This window comes from Cervus canadensis, chromosome 1 (assembly GCF_019320065.1).
Source record: "Cervus canadensis isolate Bull #8, Minnesota chromosome 1, ASM1932006v1, whole genome shotgun sequence".
Lineage (NCBI taxonomy): Eukaryota > Metazoa > Chordata > Mammalia > Artiodactyla > Cervidae > Cervus > Cervus canadensis.
This window is the reverse complement of record NC_057386.1, coordinates 26,006,395-26,020,808: the sequence shown is the minus strand read 5'-3', so window position 1 is coordinate 26,020,808 and position 14,414 is coordinate 26,006,395. Positions and strand designations below refer to the sequence as shown.

Genomic DNA, 14,414 nt, shown 5'->3' with positions numbered 1-14,414 from the left:
GGGAGGAGAGTGAGTCACTTGTCTAGTAGGGTGTCTGGGTTTGGGTGATTACATCTTTGTGATGATGTGCCCCACTCTGTCCAAGGGTCCCATTCAGAGGTGGGGGGCGCAGAGCTCTGAGAAGCAGAGCAAGAAACATGCCTGCTCCACCGCACCTGGTGGTCCCCGATTGTGGGGGACAAGTGGTGGCCTGGGTCTGTGCTCCTCCCACTGGCCTACAGGAGGGGTGAGGACGTGATTCCGTGGCTGATTTTGAAAGCATTACCTCATCAGCAGAGAGGAAAAAAAATCAATGGCCTTTAAATCTGCGTCTTGACATCCCACACCAGAAACAAGGTTGTGTGCCAAAGATAGCGTTTTTGAAGAACAGCTGAGCCCTTCAGACAGAAAGGGTGCTAGGCTAGGATAGGAGCTGAGGAGTCACTCAGATTCTCCCCTTATGGCTGGATGGCCCTTCTGGTCACTTCTGAGGAGCCCTGGCTTCCCCACATATAAATGGATCTCACCCCACCCAGCCCAGGCTGGTTTTGAGTGTTAAGTGAGCTCAGGTGGAAACACTTAAAATTGTTAGGTGCTGAGTTGATGTTGATGTGATTTCTACTGTTGGAATCTTGACATCCCTGGGTTCTGGGAACAGTGTGGACGTCCTGTCCATCCTTGTGGTTTGAGCCTGGGGTCCATGTGTGAACACAGGCTGCTTCCTCTGGCCGAGGACACTTTACCCTACAAGGACCTCTCTTCACCCCTCGGTGGACCCCGCCTTGATCCAGCTACTCTGGAAGGGGATGGTCTCCCAGGCCCCCAGAAGGAACCATGTGCAGGTTCCTGTCCTGAAAACTGACCATCCAGATGCCCTCCTGACTGAGAATGAGTCAGCCAGCTGGTTTTCATGCCAGAGCAACAGGCAAGGTGACTGGGGATAGCAGAGGCAGAAGGGGCCCTGGGGAGCCCCCTCTCACTTTGCTCCACCATTAGCTGCTGAAGGTTGACAGTCTGGGCCTGATGAATTTGGAAAAATAAAAGAAGGTTTCTGTGGCTAAAAAGTGAAAGCTCTGGGCATGTAGGGCAAAGGGTCTGGGACAGTGGGCGTGTCCAGTGGGAGAAGGTGGCGCTGGGCTCATCCCAGGCTCCCTCCCCTCCACGGTCCTGACCCCACGTCCATGGAGTGTGTGATTGTGAGTGTGTTCTGGACCCTGGGTGGGGAAGCCAAGCTGCTCAAGGCTGAGGGGCTCAGCTACCCCCTGGTCTCCTGGCCTCCTCCTGCTTCAGTGTTCAGCTGCTTCCAGAAGGACTTTGTGTTCTGTTTGCACAGGTCTTCCCCCACCGTGGAGGTGGGCCGAGACCCCTCCCCATACCCCGCCCCTGCATGACCTCCCCATGTGACCCCTCCCCCACCGGCAAGGGCCCCTTGGGTCTCAGCTGCTCTCTCTGCACATAGGTCGCGAGATGGGAACACAAGACCCGAAAGCTGAGCAAGGCCTTTGGGTCCCCCCGCCTGGCCTGCTACACCCTGGGTGGGGCCATCCTGCTCCTGAACATCCTGCGCTCCCACTGGTAAGGACCCCTCCCCTCCCCCGCTAGCCCCCACCTCACCTCAAGCCCCTGGGGGAGCCCCCTCCTCCACCCCATCCCCACCAGGGAAGAGGTGGGAGGCGCCTGGGGCGAGGGGCGAGAGGCAGGGCGGGGGGACCAGGCCTGAGCTGCTCTGAGCCTACCTCCCCCACTGGCTCTGTTGGCTCAGAGAAACCTCCACTTGGGCTCCATCTGGAGAGGTGGCCCCACACAGCGAGCAGTGACCTGGGTCAGTGGCGGGGGAGGGGAGGGCAGCCAGGCCAGCTCAGTGGAACCCCTCCACAATGGGGTTAGTGCTGCACACCCCCTTCCTCCCCCAGTTACTCTGAAAACTCAGCTTGCGGGTGGTGGGGGTGTGGCGGGGTGGGGGTTCGGGTAGACCCAAACAGCCCCACCTGGCGGGCCGCCCAGTGCAGGTGCTACCCTTCCACTCGATTGGCTGCTTTCCTGCATTCTTCCCTAAGGAGCCTTTGCAGGCACTCTGGCCCTTCTGAATGAGTGAGCGAGTGAATGAATGAATGAGTGAGCACAGAGCAACCCCGTGGCCCCTTCTCCCTGGCTGTCACCGAGGGGGCATTTAAAGCTCCTGAAACATCAGTGTCTCAGGAGATGGGACATGCTGCCTGTTTCCCTTCAACAATGTGCTGTTTCTAGTTCTTGTGTATTCTTGGCCTCCTGAGTCCACCATGTAGGGAAAAAAAACCCGGGACCCCAGGCCCAGCCCCGCCACTGTTCCTATGGGGTGGAGCCTGCAGGTGGGCTGCACCAAGGTGAGTGGCCAGGTGGGTGTGGGGGGAGTGGAGGGGCGGAGGGCAAGATGATGGAGTCTGTCCGGAGGGCTGACGGGGTCCTCCATGTGGCCCCGACTCAAACCCCCGTTGGCCAGCAGAGGCCAGCAGAGGCAGGCCTGCTGCTGTCCCTCCCATCCTACCACAAGGCTGGCGCTGGCAGGACGTGTCACATCCTGGGCCCTTGAGAGGCCTGGCGGGGGAGTGACCCCAGGCCCAGCCCCTCTCCCAGTGTCACCGTCAGCCTAGCCTATGTCTACCTTTTGGCTAGGGCTTTCCTCCCGGATGAACTAACCACCCAGGGAGTTTGGGGGCAGAGAAAGGACCCCTCCACCCCAAGCAGGCCTGTTTTCCCTTCTCTCCTCTGTGGTCCTCCTCCTGTTTGCCCTCCGCTGACAGGTCTGGGTGGGGTTCAGGGACAGGGCTTGTGGGAGTCCTGCTCTCCAGCTCCCCAGCACCCTTCACCTGTTGCTTTATGTGGTTCTTGCAGGTGGGTTTTCTGTGCCTTTGTGCGGGTGTGGATGGTAAAAGACACTTTACTAAAATTGACCATTTCAGCCACCTTGAGGTATAGTTTTGTGACCTTTAGGACCTCTCCCCGGGAGTGATATCTGTCAGTCAGCTCACAGGGCTGTGTCCAGCCCACCTGCTCTATAGACAGGAAAGGTGGAGGGGTGGGAGGGTGCTGGCCTGAGGGCTGACCCAAGCTGCCAGCTCTCAGAACTGCGGGTTTATCAGTGCCCAGGAAGGGTGCAGGGGTGGGGCATGGGCGCGGCCACCTGGCATCGCACGGGGTGTGTGGTTCTGAGCCAATCCCAGCAGCTCAGCCTGGAGCTGCGGGGTGACCCTGAGCCCAGCAGCAGGAGAGGTGGGTGGAGAGCAGGGGGCGTGGGCAGTGTGACCGGGGGCCAGGTGTGCCCTGACACATGTGCCGCCGTTTGACAGGTCACCGTGCAGGCCTCTGCCCGTGGTGTCCTGTTTGCTGTTCAAACAGATGCTTCTCCCGCCTCCCTGTTCCCCTTCCTTCACTTTGAGCGGGGGGCAAGGGGGCTGCTTTTCCTGGTCTATGAACACAGACTATGACCCCTTCTGCCTGGCGTGGGCAGGCGCCAGGGCTTTAGCTCAACCTAAGGAGAGTTTGACGACATCCGGCTAATGGAGTGGACAAATGGAGATGGAACTTGCTCTGCTAGAAAGAGCCTGACAGGGTGGTCCAGCGGTTAGGACTCCTGCTTCCACGGCCGAGGGCACGAGTTCAATCCCTGGTCAGGGAACTAAGATCCCACAAGCTGTGGGGTGTGGCCAAAAGAAGGAAAGAGAGGGAGGAAGGGAGGACGGAGGGCGGGTGGGCATCCTCACGACGGAGGGAGAGTTGGGTGGAGGCGTGAGTTCGGAGTCTCCTTCCTTCTGCAGTGCCAGTCACCCTCGGACTGAACACCCTGCTGTCCTGCAGAGTCTAAAATATTGTCATTCATGATCTATTTCTAAAAACCACTATGTGTTACAGACAAGTCAGGATTTCTAGCTTCTCTGGAAGCAGGCACCAGCCCCCCATTCCAGTCACTTCTTCCGTGGCGGCCCCTCAGCAGGCCACTTGACTCATCCTCGGCACCCGCCTAAGACCCCTGGACAGGCTACTCTGGGGGCCTAGGGGCAGGGTAGGTGGCCCCTCTGCACGGCGGTGACCTCCCCGCCCTGCCCGCAGCTTCACGCAGGCCATGCTAAGCCAGCCCCGGATGCAGAGCCTGGACAACCCCGCGGCCTACCACGTGGGCCTGGCGCTCCTGGGAGTGGGCGGCGTGTTCGTCTTTTCCAGTTTCCTGGCGCTGGGCTTCACCGGGACCTTCCTAGGTAAGACCCTGAGTGTGGGGGGCCGGGGCCCTGCTCCCCACAACTCCAGGCCTCAGCCTGCCCTGCTCAGCATGGGGGGCCAGGCCCTCAAGCCCCAGCCAGCTTCTTGGCCTCCAGGATGGGCCGAGCTTCTGTTGCTGTGTTCAGGTCCGATTGGGGCTGGTGCAAGTCTGGCGCTGGCGACAGCTGGGGGCACTGACCCCTCCGCTTGCCCATGGCTCCGGAACTTTGGGGCTGAGAGTCCAGTGCTGGCAGAGCTGGATGTCCTAGACATCCAACTCCCAGTTTGGACTCCGGGGGGCGGGAGCAGGGCTGCTGATGTGCTGGGGGCAGTGGGGCCAGAGCAGAAGGCCAGCCAGGGATCACATCACTCGAGTCCCTGAGGGCCATGCAGGGGACTGGGGCATCCTCCCAGGAGGAGAGTCCCGCAGGGGAGGTCCTCTGGGGGCCAAGGAGCAGCTGGGGATCATGGTGTGGGCCTCATGGGGTGGGGTGAGGGAGGGAGCCAGGGGAGGGAGGGGTGGTGCTGTCCAGCCAACCTCAGGAGACCAGGGGTGAGCAGCCCCACAGCAGGGGCGGGGTGAGGGGCAGCCAGAGTCTGGAGGAGGGAGGGGGAAGGGCCTGGAACACCAGCCGCCTCGGGGCCCCCAGGAGAAATGGCCTGGAACGTGGGGCCCTCAGGCTCAGAGATGTAGGTCAGAGTGGCTGAGGCCCCGCCCCGCCCCACCTGTGAGCCACCCTGAAGCAGACTTCTTTGTCACCGGGAAGAAAGGCTCCCTGGCTGCGAGCCCTCTGTCCCCAGACAGCAGTGATGGTGATGCAGCTGCTACTCCTCCAGGCCCACATGTGCCTGGAGCGCAAGGGACACTGGGACCAGCGGGCCCTGGTGAGCAGCGCTGCTCCCTGAGGGCCATGCCCAGGCCGGGCCGGGCCAGACCGCGCTGGACACCGGATCTGTTGTCCCCTGCCTCTCGGACCGCCACACCCTCCCCTGGGAAAAGCTCTGGGCTGGCTGCGGAGGGAGAGCTGATCTCCAGGCTGGCAGCCCAGGTCGGGGTGGCCCAGCCAAGGGAGGAGGGGGAGGTGGAGCAGAGATAGTGAGTAGGGGTAGGCCTGCTTTCGACAGTGGGGGGCAGGTGAAGGGAAGGTCTACAGGAAGCGCCATGAGCCGAGGAGATGGCAAAGGAGGAGAGGTGTCCGGAGAGTGGGGAGAGTCCCCAAGCAGAGGGGACAACACATGCAAAGGCACAGAGACAAAAGCAGGTGGGGGTACAGCCCCTGGGGACCCCCCCAGTGGCCTGCACACCTCCCTCTGGACGGGGCAGCCAGGCTGTGACCCTCCTTCCTGCCCGCCCTGTTTGCAGGTGACTACTTCGGGATCCTCAAGGAGGCCAGAGTGACCATGTTCCCGTTCAGCGTCCTGGACAACCCCATGTACTGGGGCAGCACAGCCATCTACCTGGGCTGGGCCATCGTGTGAGTCAGCCCTTGTGCCCCATGGAGCCCAGGGCACTGGTCAGGGCTCCTTTCCTGGGGAGCCCCTCACCGGTGGGAGCAGAGAACATCCTAGAATGAGGCTGGCAGACTTCCTCTTAAAAGAGCGGGAGGCTCCTGGGCAGCAGGTGACGGAGTGGCCGTGGTTGCGAAATTTGAATTTCACGTCATTTTCACAAGTCACAAAATATTCTTTTGATTTTCTTAAACAATTACAAATATAAAAGCTGTTCTTTGCCTGGGGACCACAGGCTGCCAACCTAGTGCTGGAACTGGGCAGGGAGGCCCCCTGCCCGCAGCCAGCCTGCAGGATCTGCGTTCCACACACCAGGGTCCCTCTGGCCAGCAACCCACAGTCCAGGAGCCTGGCACACACACCCCCCAGGGCAGCTCCCATCTGTCCATTTTCTGGATTAGGACTTCTTCCATAGAAAGGTTTTCTTTGTAGAAAGAATTCTGCTTTTACCGAATGCTGGAAAACAACTTGCCAGGAAGGTCACAGGTGCCCCCAGAGTCCAGAAGGACAACAGGGCCTAAAGGAACAAACCTCAATGGTGGACCGTCTGGAGCGGACGTTCCCCCACCAGCCCCACCTTCGGGGGGTCGGGTACATGGGATCCAACCTCTGGGCTTTGAGTGACAAGGAGCTGGAGGGGCACGTGTGGGTCTGCTGGGACCCCCTGCCTGTGCCCCACTTCAGGCAACCCCTCACCCACCTGCCTTCAGCCTGGCCCCTCTCTCCTGGACTGGGGCAGTGGGATCCAGGGAGGCAGGCTCCCCCCACAGGCTTACCCACTCCCCATAGTGTCTCCGACCTGAGACTGGCAGGGGGAGCCCCACACAGGTCCTCCTGCACACTTCCCTGCCAGCACACCCACCGTTCCCTCTCACTTCCACTCCCAGTCAATCTTTCCAAACCCAGCTTGAGGTGTCCCCTCCTCCAGGAAGTCCTCCCTGACCTCCTGCAATACACACACACACACACACACACACACACACACACACACACACACACTTCCTCTGTGCTTAGATGTCTCTGTCACACACACGTACACACACACACGCACACACACACTTCCTCTGTGCTTAGATGTCTGTCACACACACGCACACACACGCACGCGCGCACACACACACACACACACACACACACACACACACTTCCTCTGTGCTTAGATGTCTCTGTCTCCAGTAGTGAGAGGTTGCCCCCTCTACAGGGCTGTTAGGCCAAGGTTCTCAAGAACATATGAGGAGCCCTAGGGGCCCAGACTCCCACAGACCCCTCAGGAGGGCACCAGCCATGTGGTGATGAGGAGGGGCCTCAGATGTGCAGGGGAGGGAGCCCTTCGTCTGAGAGCTCATTAGACATACTCCATTACCTGGGGTTGCCAGACGCTGACCCAGCAGTCTGCTCCCAGGCCTTCCCAGCCCATCTGTCCCCAGCCTGGGGCCCCACAGACAGGGCTTCCTGTTGGCCCAAGCAAGCAGGTGTGTGGGAGCCCCAGAAGGTCTGAGGTGCTGGGATTCCCGGGGCACCAGCCCATCAGCCTGAGTGAGATGCCCCCTCCCCACGGTGCACAGCTGTGTCCCTGGGAACCGCCCCCCCCACCCCACCCCAGGCTCTGGGCTCTGGCAGGTGGGTCCCTGTGGGCCTCAGTTTCCTCATCTGTAGTGTGGGACAATCACCTGCACACGGTTGTTCAGTTACAGTGCTTTCAAGGTGGGAAAGTTCACATAGAACAGAGAAGGGCATTTGGCTCCCGTTCAGCATCTGTGCCCAGCTGACAAGGGGCTGGCTTCCCAGGCCGGGGGCTGGCCGCCTTAGGGATACTGTGGCCACGGAGCCCTGGCCCTGAGGTCCCCCAGTGGGTGGGGGTGGGGGCGGGGGGAGGCTCTGCCCACTCCAGGAAGCAGCACCAGGACCGTAAGCAGGGCCTCAGGAGGGCAGATCTCGTTTCAGCCCCTAAGCATCTGTGCCCTTGGCATGTCCACGTGGCAGTGCTGAGGACCAGGTGGCCCCGCTCACCCTCAAGGTCGATTTGAATGGAGTCCACAGAATAGAAGGTGGGGGTGTCATAGGGGACACTTGGCCTTCACTGTCCCTGAAGCCCCCAGAGAGACAGTGTGAGGTTCTGGGGAGTGGGGGTGGGAAGGCAGAGGGTCCCCGGGGGGGTACCCATCTGCCTCGAGCCCCCCAGCCTGGGCCTCAGGCTCCCCTCCAGCTCCTGGGCTCCACGAGCCAGCTCCCTTCATCTCCTCCTCAACTGTCTGAATGTGAGGGCCCAGCCCCGGCAGCAGTCACTAGCAGAGAGCCTGTGAAGGGGCTCACTGGACACTCCACCTGGCTTTGGGTGCCCTGGCCCGATTTCTAGAAAACAGCCTGAGAACATGGCTTCTGGTGGGCAGAGGCCCCACGACCTCCTGTGCGGAAAAGAACACGCTGACCGCTCGGGTGATTTGGGGAGGCCAGTCATTTGTTTCTCCCTGCGTCAGCCCGGGCCTGGATGGGCAATGGTGAGGTGGACCCTCGTCCGAGAGAAGGCTGGCCCTGGGCCTGCCCCTGACCCAGCGTTTCCCTGCAGGCATGCCAGCCCCACCGGCCTGCTGCTGACCGCGGTGGTGGCACTCATCTACATGGTCGCCATCCTGTATGAGGAGTGAGTAGGCGCTGTCGTGGGCTGGGGACGCCGTGTGCCCGTGGGACCCGCACTGGGCCTTCCTCTCCCTCCAGGGCCTCCCTGTGACCCTGGCAGCTGGCCATGGCCAGGTCACTGTCAGAGCGGCAGATGGGCAGCTGAGCGGGTACAGGACAGGCCCGGAAGCCAGGCTGGCAGTGCTGGCCCTTTCTGGTCACACACGGACCCCCGACCCTGTCCACCCTGGGTGGGAAGCATGGGTGGCAGTGTCAAGCTCAACACCAGCTGACCAAGCCTCTCTCACCCCTGCAGGCCCTTCACCGCCGAAATCTATCAGCAGAAAGCCTCCCAGGCCTGTAAGAGAAGCTGACGGCTGCGGCCACTCCGTGAGAGTTCCCACCTCAGGCCTGCCCCAAGCACAGGCCCCTTGAGGGGGAGAGCGGTGCTTGGCGAGGACTGTCCAGTGCCTTGAAAACACGGCTTGAGGGCTCTGGACAGGCGCCTTGTGGCCCCAGAGCCCCCTGCCCTGCTGCCCACCTTGTCCTGACTAATAAAAGGCGCCTGACCCATCCCTCTCTGGTCTCCATCTGTCCAGGTCAGGGAGGGGCAAGCCAGGGTCTGGGAAAGGGTCCCTGAGCTGGGAGGGGTGCCATCATCCACGCTGGACAGTGGGGGGACTGTCCAGGCCTTTGGGCCTCCTGTGCCCCCCACCTCACCCCACTGCTGCCCTTCTGGGGGACAGCCCAGCCTTAGCTTCCTGAGAGGGAAGCACTGAGTCCCTCCGCCGGCATCTCTGGTTACTCTGACATTTCTCTCCTAATGACCCATGGTCCTCACGTGGCCACAAGGAGCAGCCATGGGGCCACCGGGCCTGTGGGCAGGCCTGACTGCAGAGCTGTGGGCACAGGGTGGGGCCCTTGTCCAGGTCCAGCCTCACCTGCACAGCCCCTGGCCCTCCAAGGGCACAGAACCTACTTTACTCCCTTTGGGATGGGAGACAGGGGGCTCCACCTGTGCACCTGGCCCCCTAGCCTCAGCATCCTCACCTGTGAAGTAGCCCAGTAGCCATGCTCACCCTGGGCCCCTGGGTGCTGTGGGCAGTGCCAGCTGGCTCTGCCATGGAGCTCCTCAAGGCTGCCCTCTGGTGTCTTGGATTCAGAGGTCTCAGGGTTCGAGGAGCTGAAGGAGGCATGGAGGCAGGTCTTACCAGTGCCTCTGCTTGCATACCTTCAAGGACAGGAAGCTCACCCCCTGTGGGCACCTCTGACATCCTGGCCCCCATGGCCTGAGCTGTCTGTCAGGGCAGGACTGTGTGACTCCTGGGTCTTGCAGCTGTGGGAGTCAGGCCTGGGGCAAGGAGGGTCTACTGTGATGGGAACAGCCCACAGCTGAGGAGGAAACTGCTGGACAGCTGTGACCTTGGCTGTGGAGGCAAGGTCAGAAGGGAAAGCAGCTCTGGTTAGCTATGTTCTCTTTGTCAGGCCGTGGCTGTGGGCTGGAGTGACACAGGACCCTCTGTGCAAAGAGCTGCTGGGGGTGGTCTTGGGCGGCAGGCCAGCACTCAGCATGCCTCAACACAACTTTCAGGAACCTTCTAAACCACTCTTTACCAGCAGACCAGGCCATGGTGAACACTTCCTGCCTTGGGGGCCAGCTGTCTGCTTCCAGCCCACCCCCAATATTTTAGCAAATGGTTTAAAAGTTTCCTATTCCACTCTGAGCCGGAAATTTGCTGCATTGCAAAGAAATCATACAGGCAGGTGCCCAGACCCAGAAAGCAAGACCATCGGTATCATCATAAACCTGTGCAACCTAGAATTAATGCAATGGCTGGAGGGTGGGGGCACCCTCAGGGGAAAGAATGGCAGGTGGGCTCAGGGCCTAATGAACTTAGCTGACTTGAGGGACAAGTCCTAGAACCTGGCATCTGTGGGTGAAGTCATGCCCAGGTGCCGGGAATTGAGGTTGAGAACCCAGGCTGGGCTCAGTACCTGCCACTGTCACCAGCTGGAAGGTGCCAGGGGAGTGAGGTTATCCTAGTCCTGACATGTGACCTGGGGTCGGGGGTGGGGGGGAGGAAGGCTCTGACTCTGGGCTGGGTCCTGGCCCACTGGCTTCCCTAGGGAGAGCTGGACCCTGCAGCTGTGGGCCCTGGGCAAGTAATTCCCCTGCCTCAGTTTCTCTGTCTGTAAAATGGAGATAGTAATAGTTTCCACCCCCAAGGCTGCCACAAAGAAAGACTTAAGGACTGTGCCTGAAAGTGAAAGTCACTCAGTCACGTCCAACTCTTTGCGAACCCATGGACTATACAGTCCATGGAATTCTCTGGAGTGGGTAACCTAATCCTTCTCTAGTAGATCTTCCCGACCCAGGAATCAAAGCGGGGTCTCCTGCATTGCAGGCGGATTCTTTACCAACTGAGCTATTTAGGGAAGCCCAAAGACTGTGCCTGGGATGGGATAAATGGGAACCAACATTTTCCCGGCTTCCCCTGCAAAGGGCAGGAGATTCTGCTGGAATCCGGGTCACACAGGGCTGCCTGAGAAGCCCATGAGAGTCCAGAGGCCCTGTGCAAACCTGTGTGCAGACTGGTACGCTGGCACTGCTCAGAGCGTGGCCTGGGTGGATGGGTGGGTGGCACCAGCTAATAGCCCTGGCTCTTTCCCAAATCAGAAGCTGAGCACAGTCCAGCCTCGCCTGTCACCATGGGGAGCAATGGCCTTTCCACCAGTTCCAGGCTGGAGCCGGCCAGCTCCGGCAGCCTCTTCCTAGGCCTGTCAGCAGCAGCCCACTCCTGGTTACTGATCAACCCGCTGCCCCCTGGTTTGTTCTGCGGCCTCGTCGGTCATTTACTATTGTTGTTATTACCACGGCCCTACACTGTTTGCAAGTTCCCAACCAATCAGAGCCAAAGCTCCATCTTCCAGGAGATGAATACCAAGTCCAGAGAAGGCCAGCGACTGCTGTGATGCCCACGCAGCATTCAGACTCATCCTGGCTTCCAGACCATCTGCCCCAACTAGAAAATGGGAATGCTGGCCCATGGGACTCCAAAGGCACAAGATGCTATGGGGGAGGGAGGGAGGGAACGTCGGCCTGACTACCGAAAGGCAAGCCTCTGGTCCTTCCAGGCTCCAACAGGAAGACGGCAGGGGCAACCTCTGGCTGAAACTCCTACCAGGAACCAGCGCCTCTCTGGTTGGGAGAAAGGAGCTGAAGCCTGCGGTGGGGCGCGGGATCCAGAAGCTCCGTCTTCGCGGATTCCAATCCTGAGCGCCGAGCTCCGGGACCCCGACTCCGCCGGCGGGGCCTCAGCTGCCCTCTGGCGGCGGGAGCGGGCAGCGCCCACCTCCCGCTGACACCGCCGCCCGGGACGCCAGAGGGCTGGGCCGGCCCGGTTCTCAGAGGTGGTGAGAAGGTGCGCAAGGACCCGGGCGCGGTGCCTGGCACCTGGCACACACCTGCCGTCATGCTGCCCATTGTTCTTATTCTCCGAGGAAAGTGCGTTCCAAAGAAAGTGTGCGCGTGTGAGTCCTGCGGTGGGGAAGGGGTGGAGGGAGGGACGGGGTCCTTGCATGTGGTCGGAAGCCCAGCCAGAACTGGGTCCCCGACGCCCTTGCGGCCGCTGAAGCAGCGGAGAAGCGCAGGGTCCGCGCGCCCGCAAGTAGGAGGCAGACCCTTGGCTGCCCTTCCCAAGTCCCGCCAGCGGGAGAGGGCAGCGGCCAGCGGAGGTGGACGGAGGGCGCAGTGGGGCCCGCGGGCGTGCGCACGGTGACGCGCAAGGCGGGGCGGGGCGGGGCGGCCACGCTGGCTGCATATAAGGGCGGCGCTGGACGCGCAGAACCAGAGCTTTTGTCCGAGATCCAGAGCCCCGCTGAGCCCAAGCCCGAGCCGGTCGAGCCGAGCTCTGCCCTGCGCCCCAACCACCGTCTGCTCGTCTCACGGCCCCGTGCCCGGCCCCCTCGGTCCCTCTGCTCAATGAAACTGTCCGCGATGATCAAGAAGATGTGCCCGAGCGACTCGGAGCTGAGGATCCCGGCCAAGAACTGCTACCGCATGGTGGTCCTCGGCTCGTCCAAGGTGGGCAAGACGGCCATCGTGTCGCGCTTCCTGACGGGCCGCTTCGAGGACGCCTACACGCCCACCATCGAGGACTTCCACCGCAAGTTCTACTGCATCCGCGGCGAGGTCTACCAACTGGACATCCTCGACACGTCCGGCAACCACCCGTTCCCCGCCATGCGGCGCCTCTCCATTCTTACCGGTGAGCCGGGGCGGCCAGCAGCGGGCGTGGGGAGGGAGCGCGCCGCCGCGGTGCCCGGGACCCCTTGTCTCGGGGCGCGCGGGCTGGAGGCGCGGTCCGCGCGCCACGATGGGCGCTGGAGAGGTCAGCGTGCCCCTCACGGCGGCCGGAGCCCCCGAAGTCAACCCGCTTCAGCTGTCCCCTGGTAGCCGCCCTCACCCTCTCCTCTTCCGCTCTGTCCCCCGCAGGAGACGTGTTCATCCTGGTGTTCAGCCTGGACAACCGCGACTCCTTCGAGGAGGTCCGGAGGCTCAAGCGGCAGATTCTCGACACCAAGTCGTGCCTCAAAAACAAGACCAAGGAGGACGTGGACGTGCCCCTGGTCATCTGTGGCAACAAGGGGGACCGCGACTTCCACCGCCAGGTCGAGCCACACGAGATCCATCAGCTGGTGGGCGCCGACCCCCGGCGCTGCGCCTACTTCGAGATCTCGGCCAAGAGGAACAGCAGCCTGGACCAGATGTTCCACGCGCTCTTTGCCATGGCCAACCTGCCGCGCGAGATGAGCCCGGACCTGCACCGCCGCGTGTCGGCGCAGCACTGCGAGGCGCTGCATCAGAAGGCGCTGCAGGGCAAGAGGCTGCGGCGAGTGGGCGGCGACCGCGACGACCCCTTGGGCATCCTGGCGCCCTGGGCGCGCAGGCCGAGCGTGCACAGCGACCTCATGTACATACGCGAGAAGGCCAGCGGCGGCGGCCAGGCCAAGGACAAGGAGCGCTGCGTCATCAGCTAGGAGCCCCCGCTCCTCGCGGCCCCAGAGCCTCCGGAGGCCCTGTAGTTCGAGTGTCGGGGCCACGTGCCCCAAATCGCGGGCGTCTTCCTTCCCGGCGCCCCAGCCCGTGCACCGGAGAGACTCAGAGAGCAGAGAAGGGACCGTCATCTGTTCGGGAAGGAACGAGAACTGGCTGAGGCCCGACTCCCCCCCACTTCTGACGCCCATTGGCGCCCACTACTCCATTTCTCACAAAGCCCTAAAAATGGGGGCGGGGGTGGAAATTAAGCTTGTCCTGCTGGCAGGAGGAGCGGGGCATTATCTGTGTGATTGGGGGTTGCCATGACAGCTGGCCCGAAACCGAGGGTGGGGTCAGATCATAAGGAGTGACTTGTTTACATGTGTGTGCAATTGCACAAAGCAAAACATAAAACTTGCACTTTATTATAATAGAGTTCTGGTGTCACCCTGGACACGAACAAGATCTTACCTAGGTGTTTGCACTGCGTGTTGTCTTTAAAGTTATTGCTACTGGTTTTTTATTATAAAATAAAGTAATTTAAAATGGAAAACCATGCTTCCTTTGGCTTTAGAAATGGGGGAGGAGGGAGGGCAGGTCTCTACTTCTGTGGAACTGGACTGGCTTTTCCCAGAGTTGGACACTAACCCTGGCCTGAAAACAGCTCCCTGGAGAGAAGGCCCCAGAAAAGCTCCCAACAGCTGGAAGTCCTTCTGTTTGGGAGCTATTCCTGAGAAAGTCAGGACACAAATAAAGGGCTTCAGGGTTCAGCCATGCACTACCTACTTGCCCCCCCACCCCCGGACCCCCCAAGCGCCTCCTGGACTGACCAGGTCCTATGCTCAGCACAGGCCCAGGGCAACAAAACACCACCAAACCTGGAACCATGAACGGTTTGAGGGGTCACTCAAGTCCTCCTTTGTGCAGGACCCTTGTCCTGAGCTGGCTGCAGGCTCTGCCACCAAGCCACCTGGACCTAGTCACGATTTGTGGCCCTGGCCCCTCCGGCCCCCCTCCCTCCTCAGGGGGGTCCAGCACC

The 14,414-nt window shown here is 61.2% G+C and overlaps 2 protein-coding genes across 7 annotated transcripts in view; both read left to right on the top strand.

Moving 5' to 3' along the window:
• Nucleotides 1-8,912, top strand: part of PEMT (phosphatidylethanolamine N-methyltransferase) — a 35,022-nt gene extending 26,110 nt beyond the window's left edge. For all 6 annotated transcript variants that reach the window (XM_043472550.1, XM_043472571.1, XM_043472589.1 and 3 more), the window contains 5 exons: nt 1,439-1,554; nt 4,066-4,211; nt 5,576-5,687; nt 8,288-8,362; nt 8,654-8,912. In XM_043472550.1, coding sequence (XP_043328485.1) covers nt 1,439-1,554; nt 4,066-4,211; nt 5,576-5,687; nt 8,288-8,362; nt 8,654-8,711 — 507 coding nt within the window. In that variant the 3' untranslated portion in view covers nt 8,712-8,912. The remainder of the gene's footprint in view (nt 1-1,438; nt 1,555-4,065; nt 4,212-5,575; nt 5,688-8,287; nt 8,363-8,653) is intronic.
• A 2,695-nt stretch (nt 8,913-11,607) lies between these two features.
• On the top strand, nt 11,608-13,928 carry RASD1 (ras related dexamethasone induced 1). Its single transcript, XM_043472524.1, has 2 exons — nt 11,608-12,605; nt 12,833-13,928. The coding sequence occupies exons 1-2, from the start codon at nt 12,320-12,322 to the stop codon at nt 13,375-13,377; spliced, it is 831 nt and encodes a 276-aa protein (XP_043328459.1). The 5' UTR covers nt 11,608-12,319; the 3' UTR covers nt 13,378-13,928.
• Nucleotides 13,929-14,414: the final 486 nt, after the last annotated feature.